At 38.7% G+C, this 16,850-nt stretch overlaps 1 protein-coding gene across 2 annotated transcripts in view; it reads right to left on the reverse strand.

Annotated features, from left to right (window-relative positions):
• The window catches only part of SORT1 (sortilin 1), a 67,426-nt gene that overhangs the window by 12,936 nt on the left and 37,640 nt on the right, over positions 1-16,850 (reverse strand). The window contains exons 4-9 of one of the 2 annotated variants that reach the window (XM_072644239.1): positions 15,978-16,080; positions 15,171-15,335; positions 11,711-11,784; positions 6,518-6,567; positions 4,080-4,207; positions 472-616 (exon numbers count right to left, since the gene is read on the reverse strand). In XM_072644239.1, the coding sequence (XP_072500340.1) occupies positions 472-616; positions 4,080-4,207; positions 6,518-6,567; positions 11,711-11,784; positions 15,171-15,335; positions 15,978-16,080 (665 nt within the window). Of the gene's footprint in view, positions 1-471; positions 617-4,079; positions 4,211-6,517; positions 6,568-11,710; positions 11,785-15,170; positions 15,336-15,977; positions 16,081-16,850 lie in introns of both variants that reach the window. The other variant, XM_072644238.1, reaches the window with a different exon arrangement.

Genomic DNA, 16,850 nt, shown 5'->3' on the forward strand with positions numbered 1-16,850 from the left:
GGAAGCTTCATTCCCATCTCTAAGTTTTTACATTCCCCAAGAAATGAAAGTACACACCTCAAGGACATTAGAGCATCATGTCTAGTGTTGATAATTTTTAAAAAACAATGTTTAAAAGAGTATGTTTTTCTGCTGGGATATGAGTAGGAGAAAACAACCAACTTTTGAGAATCTGAGAGGCAGCATGAAGAGGGACATGGACAGCTGGCCTCAGAATTCTGATAAAATGGGCTCAAGCGCTATTTCTGGCACACAAAAACCATGAGATCACAGGCAAGTGACTTAATGTCCCAGCACCCCTGGGTAGCCCTCTAAGGCTACACTTCACAAAGAAGTTCCTTAGACCAAGAAATAACAGGTCCATACACTCTGTAGCCCCTCTCCTCCACCCCGCCAAAGGAGTTATGAAAAACTTTGGCTTTAAATAGAGATAGCAACACATTGAAGAGCAGGCAATAAAAATGAGCTCACCTCCAGGTTCATCAACATGCATGAACACCATGTCATCATTAGCTGCTAAAATGGAGTAGAACTGTTCCTGTCCCACAGAAGGGAGCTGGGCCATACTCCATGTCTCTCCTTCATCTGTGGACACATGAATCCTTCTTGTTGCACCCTGCAAAAAAGGGGAGCCATTTATTCTTCAACCTCACTCAGATGTGACACACACATGTATGTATGTATACGTATATACACACACAGACAATAAAGTGAGTGACGTCTCATTCATTCAGATGAACGCAGAATGATCTAAGGGAAAAAAGTAAGTAAACTGAAAAATCAGTAATCAGAATCAGTAACCAAAAAAATCAGTAATTAGAGTGGAAGTGTGGGTAATACAGTAACCTACACAGTCATGGCTTTCATTTTTGGGAAAAGATGTGGAGGGTTTCAGTAAACTGCAGCTCAATGTAAGTCAAGAGGGTGACAAGGCAGACAAAAATGCTAATGTGTTCAAGAAGGCAGGCAAAGCCTATGAAGAGAGGAAGCGAGTTCTGGTCAGACCACACCTGAAGAACTGTGTTCAGTCTGGGGCAGGGTGTCACATTTTAGGAAGGATATTGACAAGCTGGAGAGCATCCAAGCAGGATGTTCAGGATGGTGAAGTCTTGAGATCCTCTTTATCAATCCCACAATTCTAATCCCCTAACCTGTGGCTAGCAAGCACCCATCCCCCTCCCTCTTCTTCTAAAGATGTTGATTTGAATGAAATCCACATCTCTTGTTAGGCTCCCGGCTATTTCATTTCCATTCATCTCAGCCCTACCATCCTCCTTTCTTAGAATAGCTCCCACTGCCATTCTATTGTTAACACATTCTCCTTTATCTTAAACCGTGTCCTCTCACACTACTTTCCCCTTCTGCAGTGGTCAGGTTTCTACGTATACAAGAAAATATGGCATTTGATTTCCCTCTCTGCTATCAGGTATATTTCTTCTCATAACCTCAACCCACTGGACCAGAAGGAACAGATACACTTTTAACTCCTCATGAGACTTCTAGACATTCCTCCTGCCATCAACACTCAGTAATCTTTCCTTCTCTGAGATACACTCTGCCCTCCTACAACACCTATTGAGATCCTCGCTACAATAACGTCTCAGTTCCTGGGGCCGTTCTCTCTTTTTTCTCAAGTGCATCACTTGGTTCAGTTTTCCTCTCTTCCCCAAATTCTACTTTTGCACTTGGGAATTTCAATATCATGTTGATGTCACCTCAATGAACTGGTATTTCAGTTCATCAACTTCCTTATCCTCAACGATACACACTAATTCAACTCAGCCTCGAACAGAGACAATCACACCCTTGATCTTATCATTTGCCTGCAAATGATTTATGAGGGCAACTCTAAAATTCCTCTGGATCATCCCTCCTCCCCACACTCTCCTCCAGTGCAATCCCAGGCCCCCAAGCCTCTGGGAACATTCATCTGCTCCCAAGGTTCAATTCCAACAGTATCTTGTGTTCCCTCAACAGCATCTCCTGAGTCCCCGAGCTGTTAGAGCTCTTCTGCTTCTGAAAGTTATCTTTAACTTATTTATCTGTGTGAATGTGGCAATCCACCTATAAACTCCTAGAAACAGGGACTGTTTGCTTTGTCTCTGAATCACTAGCTATTAGTACAGTCCTAAGTTTAGGATGGATGGAAGGAAAAACTTCCTAACAATGAGAACTGTCCAAAACTGGAATGGATTGTCTTGGAAAGCAGCAGTTCTACTCCCTTCTCCCTTTCACTGGAAGTCTTTAAACAAAGGCTCGATGACCACATGTTGGATACTTGGTAGAAGAAATTTTTCTGAGGAATGTGCTCTATTAGATGGCTGCTAAAATCCCTTCTGATTTTCAAATTCTGTGATCTGACATAAATGTTCTTCTGTGTCAACATGACAGGATGAGACAGTTAGTTAAGTTTCAATTAAATTCCTATTTACCTTATTTTAGGCCACAAAACCTTATCAGTTGCAGTTCTTATGCAAAAAATGGCAACTTAATATTAATTTTTTAATATTAAGTTTGGTTTCTGTGTTTAACTCATCCACTTTTTTGGGGTTTGTTTTTTTTTTTTTTTGGTAACTTTTTGGACTGTATTTATTATTTGTCAGCACCTTATCTGTAACTTGTAGTCCCAGAAGACTGCTTCAATCAGAGGTGGGGAACCTTCTTCCTTGAGGCCATATGTGGCTCTCTAGGTTCTCAAATATGTCCCTTTGACTGAATCCAAACTTCATAGAACAAATCCCCAAATGCACCTGTGGCCCCAGGTTCCCCACCCCTGACTCAGATCACTAAGAGATAAAGTGACTTGCCTAAAGTCACACTGCCAGGAGGACTTGGAGGCAGAGCAGGAATCTAAGTCTCTTGACTCCAAGGACAACTCAATAGCCCTAAAATAAGTCACCTCAAGTTCACTACTCATAGGATCTACTTTGCTCCTTCTTTTTCTTGACTTATATTTTAGCTGAGCTAAATGTATTTGAAACTGTGAAAACACTGCCCTTAATTTGATTTAATTGTCATTCTAGTGTGTTCAGCAGAACAAAGTAATTAAAAAACCCAAATGTAAATTATTTTAAAGAAGGGCTAAACTATTACATTTTTCTTTGGAAGTTTCTTCAGGAGCCAGGTTATAAAAAAAATAACCTTTCTTTCCCCATTCTCTTACTGGAGAAACCAGAAGAAGTAAAAAAATGAGACACGTCTCCATTTTGAGAATCCTTGTGGACATTTAGAACTCAGATAACTGAGAAGCTGTGAATTCAGAAAAGCTGCTTAACGATAATAGCTGCTAATAGAAATTAAAAGCAAAGAGCAGCAATACTCTGATTGTTAAGAACAGAGTGTTAAAGAAGTCATTAATATTCCAATATTATTATATTCCAATAAAAATATTAGTAATAATATATTCCAGTAAAGATCTTGGAGTGGACATTCACTCATGCAACAAACATCATTTATGCAGTACAATCAGACAGGATCGGAGAATAAGTCTTGAGGCAGATCAGTACACCAAGGAAAATTTTAGGTAAGTCTTAGTTAAATCAAATTAATTAACATATGGAAAATATTCCGTAAACCTTAAAATGCCATCATATATAAATGGCAGCTATTATTAGTTGACAAATAACGCAAGTTTAGTGACAAGAGTTAATAACTTATGCTCAAGTGTTGAAATATTTTGAACCTTGCTCTAAATTTTATTGCGGTTTCAAAATAGAATCTAGGGATCAGTGTAACAACAACAACAACAACAACAAAACTACTTTTGAAAGCAACAGATTGAATGGATATATTACATATCTGCTATTTTCAGTTATCCATATTTGAAGAATATTGAGTATATAAATTGCAAAATGGTGCCACAATTGACTTGGTGGCAATTACCTAAAGTGAAAGTATAGGGTCTAGGAGGAATTAAACAAACTCTAAAAGGCTTCAGCCTCTCTCTCTTTGGACTCTCTCTTTTCAAAGACTTTGAATATAAATATGACAAGGAAGTCTTTGTAACTTAAAAAGAAAAGGTTTTCGAGATAATGTCCTCATATGGCAAAGTTCAAGAAAAGAAGAAAAAAAAGACCTACCTTATCAGCCATTACTGAAGCAAAGAGGAATCGTCCCCCCAAGCCAAAAGAATAGATTTTTACTCCAATGGTCTTGATGCTTTTGCCAAAATCAGAAGTTCTTCTTAATTCCAATACTCCAAGATCAGCTTCTTAAAGAAAACAAAATGTGAATTAACACTCTTGCTAAATGACACACGTTCAAGTGGTTTTGAATTCTTCTTACAGTCAACAATTTGTAGTACAAAATAACTGCTACTGGGGTGCTCCAAGCTTAAATGTAGCTACAGAACACCTGTCAGGAATAAGTGTGAATTGATCGAGTGACAATACTGAGGTAATATATCATGGGAGGGATATTTCATATGTGCTGATTTTTATTAATAAATGTTTATATTTGTCATAAAAGTACCTTGCATACACTAATGCCCTACTGGTGGAACTGTCAACTGGTTCAACCTTTTTGGAAAACAATTTGAAATTGTACTAAAAAGTACACTAAGCTATACAAATTGGTCTCAGCAATACCACTAACTAGGTACAGATCTCAAGGGGGTCAAAGATATAAAATTCCTACATATAAACATATTTATTTATAGTTGTACCTTTTGAAGCAGCAAAAGACTCAAGGGAAAGCAGATTCTTTTCTATTAGGGAATGACTGGACAAACTGTAGTAAATCAATGTAATGTAGTATCATTGTACTACATGAAAAGAAGAATATGAAAAATCAGGAAGAACTTGGGATGACTTGTATGAATTGAAGCAGAATCAGGAGAACAATTTACATGACAATCATACTAATATCCCCAAAGGAAAACAACACTGAAGGATTTCAGAATTTGGATTAAGGCCCTGCCCAATAGTGACTTTAGAGGACTGATGGTAAAGGATGATGTTGGAAGTGTGTGGAAGGAGGCATACTTTTCAGGTGTCCCCAATGTGTCAATCTGTTTTGCTTGCCTTTACTTATTGGCTACAAGGGAGTATGGTAGTGTGTTAAAGGCGGACGGTGCCTTCGGGAAGTGATCTGATGTAAATAGAGAGAAGAGTATTTAAAATGTTAAGAAAGAAAACAAAACAAGAAGTGCTCCATCCTTCAAAATTACAACAAAGTCTAGTTCTGTTTCTGAAACGAGACAATTATGAAGAAAAATGCAAACCAAAACCACTCTGAAGTTTTCACCTCCCACCTCCCACTCAGCGAACTGGCAGAGACAACAGAAGGTGTTCTGAGTCAGAGACAGAGTGACTGTGGAAAGAAGGGCATGCCAGTCTGAAGCTGGTAAAGCTGAGCATTGGTCTGACCATTCTGAGACAACTACAGGGCTATTTTTTCATCCTGGGATCCCACAGTGAGACAAATGCTCTAAGGAGATCAGTGACAGACGCTCCACTTCCAAGAGAACATCTGCCAGTACCAGAGAATAGCTTACACGGGCAAAGCATAACCTTACTGACATAACCTTACTGACCATAAAAGCATCTGAAGCATCATTGTGGGCAGCCTAAAGGGAACTTACATTTAGTAAGTCAAATCAGCTGAACTAAGAACCAAATAGACAATGCCTGCAACAATATACATGGAACAAACAAAACAGAAGCAACCTCTGCATGATGACAGTGGTCAATATGGCCTTGAAGAAAAAAACATGTGCCTCCTTCCCTTCTTGACAGAGGAAGGGGACCTACAGGTTTGGAACATTGTTTATGCTACCAGATTCGATAGATGGTGACAACTAATTTTGCTGGCCTGGCTTTTATTTTCTCTCTTTTGAATTCTTTGTTACATGGAATTGCTTTGTAAGGAGGGGGGAAAGGGATGCATTTGGAAATGAAGGAGTTATAAACACATTAGTAAAAATGTTTAAAAAAAGAAACTACATTATTACAAAACTATAAAAATGCCCTTCTTCTACATAATTCAATTTGCTCTTATTAATAAATACAGAAAATACCAAACATTTGCTTTAAACATTTCCAAAAACAACAAAAAATTACCTGGTCTACAAGTTACAGTAAAAAGTATTTTATCCATACCATAATTTGGTTTTAGACTTTCTAATATATTCAACTTAGATTTTACACCAATATATTTGTGGCAAAATTATTGCCTGCGACAAGGGAAATGGATTTGCTTTCTGGCCAATACAGCTTTCTTTCTGGGGCCCAGCACATAAAAATGCATGTTTGTTGAAATGACTTAAGGTTTCTTCCAAGTTTCTGTCTCCTATAGTCCAAATGGTTCCCATTGGGCACAGAATCACAGAGATTAGCTAATACAACTCTCTCATTTAACTGATGAGGAAATGAAGGCCCAGGCAAGCTGGGTGATTTAGTCAAGGTTACACAACAAGCTAGTGAAAGAGCCTGAATGAGAACATAGGCTTCTTGGAGTTGAGGATGCCATAGCATGCAATCTATTGTGATATTCTTCTCCAGAAATGAAACATACTTACTGCAGGAGCCATCCACATAGGTAGTGAAGAAGATGGTGTTTTGTGATCCCCTAAAACAAGGCAAAGACAGAAAAATATTGCAGTTCAAATCTGCTACCCACTTTGTCTGACTGCAGTTCAGTTCTGTTTCTTTTTTATGAAAAAGCTGATGCAAGTTTAACAGGTCTCATCTCAGGTAGAACAGCTTCTCCAAAGCCACCTCCTCAACCTGTTCATCCCAGCCTTTCTACCAATGTGACCCTGAGCAAGTCATTTAACATCTTAGGTCCTCAGTTTCCTCATCTGTAAAACAAGGAAGTCTGGACATGTCTCTAAGGTTCCTTCAACTCTAAAAGAAGTAAAACATAGAATGTAGTAGTTATGGCACTAGATTTGAAGTCAGGAAGCCTTGGGTTGGAATCCTGCCATCAACATGCTGTAGTCATGTGACCCTGAGCAAATCGCTTCCCATCCTACTATTTCAGTTTCCTCAGTCTTACATGAGGGGCTTGGCCTTGATAAGCTCTCAGACTCCTCTTTCAACTCAAAATCTAGGATCATACGATCAATACATCTTCCCAGTGCATTGAGAAACCACCAAAAGTGGGCTCAATCTACTTACCTATACAATTAAATACCTGATTGAAGATTTTTTCAAACCTTAAAAAGGATCTATGATTTCATTCATCTGGGGGGCTCTTTCCACCAAGGCAATTCTAAGGCAGCAGATAAATCCTTGAGATGCTTGAGGCACACAAAAATTAAGTGGCTTGTCCGGTTTCAAAAACAGCAAACAAGTAGGAGGGATTTGAACCCAGGTTTCTAGACTCTAAATCCAGTACCCACTACATACAGGACTGCCTCTATTTTTAAACCTTAAAGACATTAATAGCTTGAAGCTATTGTTCAGCTTTATCTCTTACTCTTCTCCCTCAAGAAATCTCTTTTATAGTCAAATGTAATCAACTCATTGTAGCTGGCATATTTTTTTTTTTTGTTTATTCTGTTCCCTTCCCTGAAACATCTTTTCCTAAGCATCAAAATCTTATCTATTCCTCAAAAAAACAGCTCAAAAAAATCAAACCAGATTCATAGATCTGTTCTTGATTATCTGAGAGAATGTAAGCTTCTCAAGGGCAAGGTTATTTTTTTTGTCTCTGTATTTCCAGAGCCTGGAATCTTTTTCATATCCTCATATGTTCCTTCCCCAAGTATGTTGTTACCTGAACATGGGTGCCACCTCTTTGTACCCCTTGTTTTACCCCATATGGACCCATGCACATTCTTAGGTTCCCAAAAGGATCTATAAACTTTCCCATCTTAAACAAATGTATCCTTAAGTCACCCATATCCACGATCAAATGATTCTTCTTTTGCAAAGAATAGTGTCAAGGGATATTAATGCTGGAAATTAGCAATACTGAACATAAGCCCAATGTATCTAATCAGAAAGGGGAACATTTAGAAGAATGTGGAAGTTAGCCAGAGTGTTGAAATAGTACTTGACTTTTCCCTGTGTGGGAAGCCACCGAGATCATTTGGAGGAAATGTCATGCAAGATCATACTTGCTGGAGCTAAAAATTAGAACATGTATCAAAATATCAGGGTGTAAAATGTACCCCAAGATGTTCTGGGACCACCAAAGATCAAAACCAGCATCAGTCATATGCTGATTATGAGAACAGAAGATCTGTCTTTCTAAGGTGTTCCACTGAAACAAACACTTTAGTCAAGGGCACACATTGATGACCTTACTTCAGTAAAAGCTAGCCCATGGAAAGGGATGAGGGTGTCAGTGTAAGGCTGGGTAAGGACTTCATAATTAATGAGAATTATTGAAAATTGTAATTTTATGTCCACAGGGTTTATGTTTTTCTGTGTTTAAATCTTTTGCTGCAAGAATTGCTCATTAACAAGTAGTGTTAATATGACTTCAATCTAAGGCTTTTACTTGAAGTTTCAGTTTACAGGTGCAAGACTGAAATCCAACCTGTCCACTTAGAGACCATCATAGAAAAGGTGTTACATATCTTTCTCCTTGAGAATAAAAGCTACACAATTTCTAGCAGACAAAACTAGGTTAGTAAGTTCTGAAATGAGCAGCTACACGGTATAGTGGATACAGCACTGGGCCTGGAGTCAGGAAGAATTAAGTTCAAATCTGGCCTCAGACCCTTAGCAGTTGTGTTAGCCTGAACAAGTCACTTAAGCCTGTTTGCCTTAATTTCCTCATCTGTAAAATGAGCTGGAGAAGAAAAATGCAAACCCCAGAAGGGTCACCAAGAGTCAGACACAAAGGAAATGACTGAACAACGAGCACTGACAAAAGGTACACATTCTGAAAATGAAAAGACAAGAAATGAAGGAAAAAAATCTTTGTGGCAAATATGACTGACAAAAATGTGACACCTCAACTCTAAAGAACCAATAGGAATAGAAAAATCCATAAAAAACAACTTCCATTCTCCGATGAAAAAAGGTCAGAGGGCAATTTTTGAAGGTGAAAATATTTTTTAAAAAACACTCAAAAATTTTCAAACTCTGTTGGAATCACAGAAATGTAAACTAAAACAGCTTTAAGATCCCATCATACATTCACTAAACTGGCAAAGTAACAAAAACTTCTTGTGAGCAGGGTTACAGGGAAATGGGTAATTTACTATATTCTTAATAGGACTATAAATTGAAACAGGATTTATGGCCAGAGCAAGGTGGCCAGAGAGAGCAGAGGTACAAAAACTGACCACATGATTATCATGTTATTATCAGATCACATTAAAAGGGAAAAACAGCCTAGCTGTACAAAAATATTCATAGCACTGTGGCACAGCTAAGTAAACTGTGGCACATCAACGTTAATGAACTACTTCAGTGCCTAAAGAATCTATCATTTCGGTGGTGTGGGTATGATCTCCATTGGCAAAGATTGCCACCTTTCCATAACCCGGGAGATGGTGTTTTGATAGTTGTTGATTTCAAGTACTACAAAGTCATAAGAAATGAAAAATATGAAACAGATTTTTAAAATTAGGAAAGGCACAAAATTAACAAAGCAAAGAAGGAATGGGAATGCATACATTTACTATGTATGTATGACTATACAAAAATAGCAATTTAAACTTTATAAACATGCAAACAAAAGAGAGGTCAAAACAGAGCCTAGCAGTGGTGGTTTGTTCAATGTGTCTGTTACATACATTTTCTATTTTCATCAAAGTATTAACAGTTTGCATTTTACGGTTATGCTCCTTATTCTATGCATCTGTATTTGTGGCTTATTCTAGGTTTACAATAAAACAAAATGAACAACAAAAACATCAGCACAAGAAGTTTAGCAGCAGCTATCATCAGTGTCTGAGGTATTCACAGTATTGGAATACTGAACTTAGAAATAGCTACAAAAGAGAGAAATCCTCACACTGGATACAGGATTTAATGGATTTCATTTTATTTATTACACAAAGCACTTTGCTTTCAAAGATTAGTAATGAGCAAGCGTGCCAGCATCTGATTTTATCTTGAAGGATTAATCCCTTTCCTCATGATTTAGCTGCCTTTAAAAATGTCTGCTACTTGTCATTTTAAAAATTACTTGGAATTAGGGTGAGGGTTACGTTATAAGAGTAAGAAGAATGTGCATACACTAATTCTTACTCAGCATTATAAAGGAATTTGATGGTCTATAAGTGTATTTTCCAGAAACTAAAGTTTCTACCAATGTCTTTTGCATTTGTAGCCATGCTTAATCAAAATCTTCCTAAAATGTTTTAATATATATCCTTTCCATGTCTTCTAAAATAATAGGCAGAAAATCTCTTTTTTGACATGTTCAATTCTTGTATCATATTGCAGAAACACTGATGGTTTTTCTGGTTACTGAGCTGTACAAAGCTGTTCACCCTTATACTATATGAGCTCTGACTGCCATACTTTTTTGAGTTCTGTATTTGCTTTTTCTGTCTCTTAAGTTATATAACAATCATCACATTTTCCTACTGTCAGTATACTTGCCTCTCATAGCCCATTCTCTTTTAATTTGCTATGGATTGGGAAATCTGATAACTAAATTTAGAAGAAATGGGTATAAGCAATTTAGCAAGGTCCTGAAGGGTCCCCTGGCCACAGAATCATAGAGTTGGAAAAGACTAGACTCTAACACAAACACCTCATTTGACAGATGAGAAACCTGAGGCCCACAGAGATTAAATGATACAAGATTCAAAGAGCTGACTAGAATCCTAGATATCTAGCCTAGTATCTTCAATTCAATTCAATCTTTCCTCACTTTACAGAAGAGGAAAGTGAGGTTTCCCAAGTATAAAGTCATTTGCTCAAGGTTTGACAGTATGTTAGTGGCAAGACTGTGTTGGCTCAATCTGGTGCTCTTTTCATTTCCCGGCTTATGAGTAATGGAAGTATGCTTTAGTGTAGAGTGGATTTGCATTTTATGTGATTAGGTTTTAAAGAAATTACCCTTGAAAATCTCTTTAACTGTAACCTAAAGCACAGTATAGTATCTTTACACATGTGCAGCTAGAAAGAGATCACAGTCTCTTTAAAAGGCAATTTGTATCGCTTTATGTGAGATAAGCTGTTATTTTACTTTTCATGATCCCAGCTAAGTGGAACGGACAGAAAGCAGGACTTCTACTCAAACAGAACAGGTAAGTCTTGCCTGACAGGAATATTGCTCTTACAAGGGGCTTCTTTATGTTGAGTGATCACATGGCTACAGAACTTTCTGCTTCCTGCTTATCATGAAGAGAGAGCAGAGGAAATCAAAGGGGACAGAGCAGGGTCCTCCACTGACCAGGGACGTTAGGATGGCTGATGGAGGCTGTGTGTCTCCTTAGCTTTACCAGCCTAAGTAGAGTGGGTGTGATGAAGAAGAGGCTGTAGCCTCACTCTCCATGGCATGAAGAACACCAAGAAACAGAGGCTGACCACCCAGTGACTTCTTCCACTTTACAATCCCATGCTCAGTGAAGCATTTGGAAAAGCTTACCCTCTGCTGTATGAGTCAAAATAATGTCTAGTTGCCCTCACCAGACCATAAGCACCCTCCAAAGGATGGATTAGTTAGATGCCATTTCTGTATCTCTCTCTCTCTCTCTCCCCCCGTCTCACACACACACACACACACACACACACACACACACACACACACACACACACACACACACACACCACGTCACCTTTAGTTAGTTACTCACCACTTGGCCAAACATACTGCTTTGTGGATTTCTTCCCATCTCCCCCCAAAGTTCCTCGATACCCACAGGCCATTCTGAAAGATGACAAATGACTGTTAGCCCAATCCAAGGTCTACCCTAGGCAGCTATCTGGAGGCACAACCTCTGGTCCAAAAGCCCAGCACTGCACTGTGGCTAAGGGGACAGGCTATTTGGCTTTCCTGTGCCTCTCGACATCTAAACAACCAGCCACAGACAGAGCATCTTCATCACCTCCAGCTTCCCTTTTTCTGCCTTCTTCCTTTCTACTCCAATTCATGAACCTCTGTGAACCGTTGTAGACTATCTACATTTGAAGTATTCTCTCACTGAGGGCTTCAACAAGCATTTATTAAGCACCTTTTCTGTACAACACACTGGGAATATAAACACAAAAAGGAGAGTGGCTACCCTCAAGGAACTTTGATTTTACTTGGGTGGGGAGAAAGAGAATGGAAGGGAAAAGCAATTATTCAGCACAAAGTGCCAAGTGCTATGTTAAGCAATGGATATACTTACAAACAGACAAGTCCCAGCTCACAGGAAGCTCACATTCTAATGAGGGAGAGAATACATATCTATAGGAGGCTTTCCCTGAAGGGCAGATGGAAAGGCCCATCTGGTTCTTAGGGTGCAGCCTCAAAGTTAAGCCTGGAAGGAAGACAGGGATTTTGAGGCTTGAAGAGAACACATTACAGGCACAAAGAACAAGAATCTAGGGAGGTGGCAGATAAAAGTGCCAAGTTTAGAGAATGTGTCTAAGGGGTCCACTATGGCTGGAATGTAGAGGGTGTGAAGGGCAGCAGTATGAATGGACTAAGGTTAGGAGTGCAGGGGGGAACCAGGTTTGGGGGATCCTTATGTGCCATGCTGAGGCATTCTGTATCCCCGGCAAAGGAAAATGGCAGGGTTTTGAGTGGAGGGGTGGGTGACATGGTCAGAACCTGGCCTTAAGAAGACAATTCTGGAGGCTGTAGAAACCCATCAAAGAGGAGTGATGAGAATAAGGGAGACCAATAAAGAAACTGCCACAGCAGTAAGGAGGTAAGAGATAACGAGGACCTGAACTACAGGTAGTTGTTGAGAAAGGGACAAGACAGGAAAGATGCAGAATCCACAAGACAAGGTAACTGATTAGATGTGAGAGATACTGGAGGAGTCAAGGATGACTCAGAGGCAATTTACTTGGGTGAATGGAAGGGTGTGCAGGTTTAGGGAAGAAGAACAATGAATTCTGGTTTGAATGTACCAAGTGTGAGGTACCTACCTCAGATGTCTCAGGTATCTAGCAGGCAGTTGGGGATTTGCAACTGGAGTTGAGGGAAGATCTTAAGAGTGTGAGGTATAGATTTGGGAGTCATTGGCACAGAGAGAAAGAACTGAACTCACAGGAGCTAATAAGATCCCCTAGAGAGAGGGGCTAATAAAGCTAATAAAGGAAGTCATGCAGCTGGGCCAATTGGGTCCGCTCCAGAATTAAGTTAACTAATCTCAATTAGGTACTTCCTGGAAGAAGGCAATTCTCTTATGCCTCTCTCCAAACCTCTCCTCTCTTCAAGCCTTCCACAGACCCCCTCCACTCCTCTGCTGTGAGGAGAACAGAGGCCATTTGCTCCCTCTTTTCCCAATCTTGACATTCACCTGATAGTCTCTGATGAAGAGGTGACCCTTCTCCTTGACAGCCCCTCTTTACATTCTCTTCGTCTCCTCACCTTCTCACACTCCTACAATCACTGATCCTCTCTTTCTGTCTTCAGTCTCTCCCTCACTACTGGCTCCCTCTCTGTTGTCTATAAACATGCCCAAGTCTCTCCATACTTAAAAGAAGAACCTTGCCTAACTCTACTATTTTCTTCAACGATAATGTCTTGATGCTGCTTTCTTTTGGTTTTTCCTTCCTACTTGTATGACCACCCCTTTTTGGTCTTCCTTGTGGAATCATCAGGCTCCTGACGATGCATGTACTTCAAGGTCCAAGCCTGAGACTTCTCTTTTCTCTCTATACAGTCAGCAAACTCAACCAGCTTCAATGGATTCCTGTATTCACCTCCAGTATCTCAGGAGCTCTCTATCATCAACTGGCTATTAGAAATATTGGACTAGATGCTCTATAAGCATCTCAACATGTACGAAACAGAAGTCAGTATCTTCCCCTTCCCTCCCTTACATTCCTCCCTTTTTCCTAACTTTCTGATTTCTGTTGAGGGCACCACTATTCTTGAAGTCATTCAGGTATATAATCTCAGAGTCAAAGCCAGACCCTTTGACCTTCCTCATCTTTCATATCTAATCAGCTGCTCACATAACTCCTCCTATATCTGTCTCCTCCCTAGATCAGGCTCTCATGACCCCTCACTTAGAATATCGCCTCTGAAATCGCCTCTCGTTCCATAAATCCTAGTAGCTTCCCATTATCTCTATGATCAAAAACAAACTTTGATTTTAAAACCCTTCACAAGCAGGCCCCAGACCCCTTCCAGCCTTAGTATACATTATCGCCGTCTAAGTACTTTATGCTCCAGCCCAAGTAGGCTCCTAAATGCTCCTCACACACAGAGTTCTCATTTCTTGCCTTTCACTTTTTGCCCAGGCTCTAGGTACCCCATTGTCTAGTATATGCTCTTTCTTCATAGCTGCCTCTTGGAATTCCTAGTTTTCTTGAAAACTCAGTTCAATTTTCTGCTACTTTCTCAATGAGCAGTTCTTATGGAACAAGTGAATTTATTTTCAAATTCTTTGATAATTATTTCAATAGAACTGACTTCTTTTTTAATCTCATGTATTTTACACATTGTAAAACATTACCTTGAGAAAGGGTCCACATATTTTGGCAGACTACCTTAGGGGACCACGGTACAAAGAAGGTGAAGATCCTCTGCTCTAGATGAAGCTTTTCCTGACTCCCTCCAGAAATTCCTACCTTCCTTTCCCTTCAGAAATTACCTTTTATTTGTTCTGTACATACTTATACGCAAATGTTGTCTTCTCTAATAGAATATAAACTCCTTGAAGGCAGGATTACTTCATTCCTGTCTTTGTATCCCCAGAGTCTACTATAAAACCTGGCAGATAATAGGTACTTAATAAATGCTTGATTGAATGAATTTAATTTCTTTGTTAATAAAACACAGTACTCTGTTGACTTAAGAATGTAATAGCAAATATCATATTTACTTGCAGAAATTTTTAAAAAGCCAATCTACCACGATATACTCTAAAACACAGCTTAGGAGACATCTTCATTTTCTGCCCCAGATCAAGGGAAATGGAGCACTCAGTAACTGTGTCATTCGTAAGAGAGGAGGAAGGTAGAACTACGTATTTCAGACCTCCAGGTATCAGTGGAAGAAAGTTCAGCACAAAAGCAATATTTATATAGAGAAAATCCTTTTCAGTTTATCTGTATTGAGTCCATAAACATGTAAAACTTGGCTGGACTTACTTCAGAGCTGACGACCAAAAGATAATCAGAATTCTGGGGGTTGTAGGTCATCTGAGTCAGAGGATGGAAAGGTAGATCTGTCTGAACAAAATTCTTTGCAAAGTCAGATGACCTAAAAATTCTTCCTCCATGACTTCCTCCAGATACATCCCCTGTCAAAATCACCTGGAAGAGAAGATGAATTATTAGATCACAACGTAATGAGAACTTCCAGGAGAGTTTGGCTGAAAACAATCTGAGCCACAAACAAGCATCAGAAACCACCTTGAAGAAAGCTAAAAAGCCACAGGTTAAAATAAATATGCTTGTTCCTTTACGTTCTTAAACTATAATGTGTGTGCATCTACAAACTTGAAACCATATATGGAATACTACTTAGATGATTTCTAAGCATTCCATAAATAGGAATTAAGTCACGTCAGTCTTCAGATTTTACACTGTATTCTCACTAAAAGGCTGTCTTTTAGTGAGTGGTTCATGGGGTGGCACCAACTTACAGCCAAAACTGCATTGCAATAAAAGTCTTTTGGCACTTCAATAATTAAATCCACTTGGATGGAATTTCATTCTAGACAGAGCCTTTTTTATTCTGAAACCAACTACAAAGAGAATAGTATTATACTGAGGTTCAACTGTATTCATATAGTATTAAACACACTATAAAATCAGACATTTTACTCTTCATCTATATATATGTATAAGTTTACTGTTGTATTAATGGATTTCTAAATTTCTAAAACTAAATTTGCCACCCCAGTCACAGTTGATAAGGTGTATACTTTAGTATTAGAAAGCAAAGAAGCAAACCTTCCCAGAGTTTTCAGGTCCAATAGCCATTCCAAATTCAGTCCGAATGAATGTGTTATTGATAAGATTTGTGATATCCTTAAAGTTCTTTCCATAGTCCTCACTGAATGAGGAGGAAAAAGAGAAACAGAAAACAAAATCATTTAGAACAGTTTCTTTCCCATACAAGGTAGAAGTCCTTTCAAAGGCTTTTATAATTCTATAAATGCAGAAAGAATACAGCTAGAAAAACAAGTTATTCATGCTAACTTTGAGAATACTTAGTAATGTTGGATATTCATTTGGACAACACTCCTAGGAGGTAAGTAGGAAAAACAAAAAGCGAGTGAGTGACCTAATGCAGATCACCTAACCTCTCTGAGCTTCCTATGTAAAATAGGGAAGTAAATACTTGCTCAGAAGGTTATGATGAAAGCAATTTAAAAACCCTAAAAAGCAGCTGTAAAGATAGGTTATTTTTATTAATACCACTACCACCTCAGTTCAAGTCTTGCTACAGAATATTAGATCACTAATTTCCATAGAATTTTAAGCTTCCAGTGGAAAGTTTAGGCGCTTACTAATGGGTAACTAATCTGTAATTAAGGAGTACTTTTCAGTGGCTTAATAGTACAACCCTAGGCATAAAAGTAAATATTCCATGAATGACATTAGAGGCAAAGAATTAAAAATGACAGTGCTACAAGGGACCTTAAAAATTTAGTTCTATCCCCTAATTTTAAAGATGAAGAAACTGAAAAACAGAAAGGTTGAGTCATTTGCTCAAGATCAAATTTCTAACTAAATGGAAGACTTTCAACGTACAACAAGAGTCAAGTCTTAATTTATGTGTGATCATTTATTATAATTTGAGGTCTTCCTCTACCCTAGGCA

Source organism: Notamacropus eugenii, chromosome 2, assembly GCF_028372415.1.
Source record: "Notamacropus eugenii isolate mMacEug1 chromosome 2, mMacEug1.pri_v2, whole genome shotgun sequence".
NCBI lineage: Eukaryota > Metazoa > Chordata > Mammalia > Diprotodontia > Macropodidae > Notamacropus > Notamacropus eugenii.